Source organism: Macrobrachium rosenbergii, chromosome 59 (genome assembly GCF_040412425.1).
Source record: "Macrobrachium rosenbergii isolate ZJJX-2024 chromosome 59, ASM4041242v1, whole genome shotgun sequence".
Classification (NCBI taxonomy): Eukaryota; Metazoa; Arthropoda; class Malacostraca; order Decapoda; family Palaemonidae; genus Macrobrachium; species Macrobrachium rosenbergii.
Genome location: NC_089799.1, coordinates 13,750,875 through 13,755,998, shown reverse-complemented (window position 1 = coordinate 13,755,998; position 5,124 = coordinate 13,750,875). Strand labels below are relative to the sequence as shown.

The 5,124-nt window shown below is 32.1% G+C and overlaps 1 protein-coding gene across 1 annotated transcript in view; it reads left to right on the top strand.

Moving 5' to 3' along the window:
- The first annotated feature begins 3,546 nt into the window (after positions 1 to 3,546).
- LOC136837480 (calcium-activated chloride channel regulator 1-like) overlaps positions 3,547 to 5,124 on the top strand; it is a 20,085-nt gene continuing 18,507 nt past the window's right edge. The window contains exon 1 of the mRNA XM_067102270.1: positions 3,547 to 4,336. Coding sequence (XP_066958371.1) covers positions 4,175 to 4,336 — 162 coding nt within the window. The 5' untranslated portion in view covers positions 3,547 to 4,174. The remainder of the gene's footprint in view (positions 4,337 to 5,124) is intronic.

The following is a 5,124-nucleotide window of genomic DNA, read 5'->3' as shown; positions in this document are numbered from 1 at the left end:
CTGAAGCTCCAATTGCACTACATCCTCTGGGGGGCTGTTAAGTCGCTAGCCCTCAATATGGAAAGGTATGACACGCAGTACAGTCCTCGGTGTAGACCTTTGGACACTGAACAACCAACAGAGACGACCCTGCAACCTCGATTTGCAAGAATTAATCATTGATATGCTTCGCTTCCCTCGTATGCTTACGTTTTCTATAAACCGGCCGTTTTCTGTGTAACGGAGATGAATTTACAGCATCATACAAACGGAGTCATTCAGATTCAAAGGTAAACGCTGCTTTTACCTCGGCAATTTAAACTATATACATTTTGGTTCGACTAATTAATGGTTGTTTATTATTAACCAGGATTTAGAAATACATGGTGATTAAAAACTTGGTTTCGGAAATAACATCGCACCTGAAAAATCATCAACTCTCTCCCTCTCTCTCTCTCTCTCTCGCCGTGCGTAATGGTGTATATGAATATGTATTAAATTCTCCCATGTAATAATTAAAAGGTTGGTTTCAGAAACAGGAGAGAACCTGATAAAGTATCAACATAGCTCTCTCTCTCTCTCTCTCTCTCTCTCTGTGCGCAATGGTGTATACGGATGTGTATTTAACTCTCCTATGCATACAAGAAACAAAAATACCCTTCTCGTGTAAAGTTTTAAAGCATACTATTAAAATCTGACTTGGAGCCAGCAGCCCTCCAGCTAAAGAATTTTTCATTGCTTTGACATACATAAAAATCTACATAGGTATTATTATTATTATGATATTATTATTATTATTATTATTTTGTGTCACACTAAATCAGTATTATTCCTTGCGTTACTGGATGCGCCTAATAGTTTTTCATCTATTCACAGGTAATAGTTTATAAAAGCCTTCCAATAGTTCTATAAAAAGTAAAATTAAAATATATATATATATATATATATATATATATATATATATATATATATATATATATATATATATATATATATATAGTGTGCATATTATATATATGTATATATAATGTTTATATATTCGTAATTTCCCCACGGATTGGACATAAGATATTAATTTATAAAGGGTGGAAATCGGGTTCGAATTCACAATAAAATGAAGCTATAAATTTTCTACAATGAATTAATAGCTGAATGTTATTCCAGTCACAACGATACCACCAATAGACCTAATTGGCAACGCTTTAGAAGCAGAAATTCACAAATTGTAATGAACTCTTAGAATCTTTTCGAAAAATTCATTTTATTATTATTCATATTTCTTGTTTATCATCACGATAAATTATAATTTTTTTCGTCGGTATTTTCAGTCAAGATTACAGTACTATAGCATTCAAAAAATAAAAAAAACAAAATTATATTCTGAAATTCTACGTCACAAAACCGTAGACTTTAAGTTAGGCTTCACATTTTATATCTATGACCGTGTAGACACATTTGTTTGTTGTAATTTCTTCAAATGAAGAATACAGCTCTTTGTAAATCTTTTCATAAGTTTATACCAAAAGTATGATATTTTAAATTTTTATATATATATATACATCTATATGTGACTGTGTGTTTTATATATATATATATATATATATATATATATATATATATATATATATTATATATATATATATATATAAATGCATACACAATCACATATAATGTATTTGTATAAAAATGAAAACTGCCATATTTTTGTATAAACTGAAGAAAAGATGTGCAAACATGTATGTATATAAAAATGAAAACTGCCATATTTTTTGTATACACACACACACACACACACACACACACACACACACACACACACACATGAAATATATATATATATATATATATATATATATATATATATATATATATATATATATATATATATATCACCAGAGGAAGAGAGAATCTTATATAATTTTCTCCACATTCATTTCCCGATTTCTAGCACAAGTGACGGACAGAAGGGCAGACACAGATAACAAATTTGCCATTTCTCACCTTGTTCATTTAGACATGGTAATATTCACCTTGATATGAAAAGAAGTAAGAATTGTGATTTAACTAACATAGAAGTAAATAGAAAAATAAAAAAAAAATCACAGTAAAGTCACTTCTCGAAAAGGGAGCTAAAACTGCTATTCAGCGTAAAGTAACGTATGGTTATAGTGGACGGCTATGGTGCTAAATATAGCTATACTCTTGAAATTCAGTGGGCCAGCTATTTTTGAATAATAATAATACTATCTATCTTAGGTCACTGAAGAAAATGTCTGCTGTGGTTGTCTTTATGTATGTTGCACACCCTTTCTCCGTCCGTGGATATTTTCTTGATTTGTATTAGCGTATATGTTTAAGTGTTCATGTATTCAAACTTGCTCGTATTCTGCGTGTACACAGAATCTTAAGAGAATTCCTTATTATTTTTTACTTATATAAAAGCACACACACACACACACACACACACATATATATATATATATATATATATATATATATATATATATATATATATATATTATATATACATATATACACATATATATACATACATATATATATATATATATATATATATATATATATATATATATATATATATATATATATACAGAGAGAGAGAGAGAGAGAGAGAGAGAGAGAGAGAGAGAGAGAATTATTCACTTTACAAAAACAACGTAGTTTTATTTTTCCATAATAAACATTTATTTATTACGGGCTAAGCTGCATTTTGACATTAATTAGTCAAGCCCTTATGCCCACTAAGTAAATATTGTCCCACTTACTTTCAACATCTAGTGTGTTAATTAATAATAACTTGAAGTATGAGGCTGTACGTAGTGTGAGGTCAAAATTCTCTCTCTCTCTCTCTCTCTCTCTCTCTCTAATATACATATAATAAAGAGAAGATGAGGTGGGTTAACGCGACACCGTTCTGATATAACGAATGCGGGTTCGAATCGTGGTATGGGCCTCAGAATTTCTTCAGTTGGTTTTTCATTTGGGTCTTAGGCTTTGTAGTGACAAGCGCGTCCAAGAATTGTTATATACATACATACATACATACATACCTTAAATTTTGAACCCCATTTTCAGATTCGGTTTTCAGACTATCTCTTCTCTATTAGTTAAAATATATTATATTAAAATTTTTAACCATGGCTGAAAAATAAAAGAAAAATTTTAACATTAGCCGCATAAATAAAAATAAACCAAAGATAAAGTAATAAAGTTTCAATAATCTCCAAAGTACTTTGAGATATTACTGAGCACGGTTATCCACCTCAAATAAATAAATAAATAAAAAATGTAGTTCAAAACTTTTGCACGAGTTGACCTTACGTAGTGGGTTCTGGTAGTGGTACAACTCTCGTCAGTCAGTTTACCGAAATAGCCAAAGAAACGCCTGCGACCTATGGCAGAGTGGGCGGAGCAAAACGCCGGTATAGCGCGCCCTACCGCCCAGGAGGATTCGCTCCTCACTCCTACCCGCTCTCTCTCTCTCTCTCTCTCTGTCTCCGTGTTGTTGATGGCTCCCGCCAGCGGCCTTCCTGGTCAGACAGAGTCAGTACCGCACGAGACGCCGAGGCTGGAGGACGTCTCTCCGGGACGCTCTTCGTAAATCCTGTCTTTCTGCATCGCACGAGGCTCGGTTGACTGACAGAATCACATCTAGTTGTCGACACGCCTTCCTGCGAGGGCCTAAGCTTGAGCGACTCAGTGGTCGTCCCGAATTTTGGACTTGTTTCGAGTTCTGGGAGTTTTTCAGGCGAATTTTTGGAAATTTGAACTTGTTTTCAGCAGATTTTTTTTTTCTGTGGGTCGACTGTAAACAGTATCGATTATGAGGATTGCTTAGTTACGAGAGCGAGACGAACAGTGAAATAATGGAAGAGAAATTTTAAAAAACTTGGACAGTGAAATTTTGAAAAAAAAAAATAGTGAATACCAAAAAATCAACAGTGGATAACAGAAGTGAAAAACCTTTAATTTGAAAAAAAAAATTTTTTGAAAACAATAAAAAATAGTGAGGAAACTATAAAACTCCGGCAACGTATAACAATAAAAACTATATCAATCAATAATCATGAAACTTTTTACTTCATTTTCTCGAGGAAAAACATACTCCTGAAGTCACTGACCACATCCACCAGTATAAAGAGTTTTAAATTCCATTAACTTCAGTCGAGGAAAAATGTGGACTATTGACAAGCTGCTGTTAATAGTGCTCGCAGCACAGCTAGTGAATAGCCAAGGAGGACTGAAGATAGTCAACAATGGTTACGAGGGACTAGCTGTGACTATTACGAATGACATACCCCAAGAGCATTGCAACCAAGTCATTCACGGGCTGAAGGTACGATAGTTTTGTCTTGAGTTGCACGATATTCTCCACCGACACCATTCTTCCTGCATGATGATTTAGACGAGTCATTTGGCCCGGTAACATTTCCGGCTATTAGATTCACTGATGGCTTATACTATTACTTTGATATAGCATGAAGATTTAGAACTATCTTTTTTTTTTATATCGTCTCATTTGCACTTGGATTCTTAATACGCCTTCATTAGGACAATAAAGTTAGCCCAGTAACATTTACAGCTATTAGATTTACTTATGGCTTATACTGTTACTATGTAGAACTATGATTAAATACTATTTTGTTTGTTTGTTTTAGGATCGTCTCATTTGTACTTAATTCTTAATACGCTTAGATTAGGACAATAAACTTAGCTGCTAGATATTAACAATGAAACGACTGTTCCTTAATATTTTCATAGGGCATAACACCTGTTCAATTTTAATGTAAGATATTGGGTTATGCCAAATTTATATGATAATTCTTATTCATGCGCTCTCTCTCTCTCTCTCTCTCTCTCTCTCTCTCTCTCTCTCTCTCTTTCTCTCATTTTTTATTCGGTGCTACCAATACTGCTCCTATATGTTAATGGTTCTACTACAGCTGGTACTGCCATACAACCTACATATATATATATATATATATATATATATATATATATATATATATATATATATATATATATATACATATATATATATATATATATATATATATATACATATATATATATATATATATATATATATATATATATATATATATATATATATATATTTATATA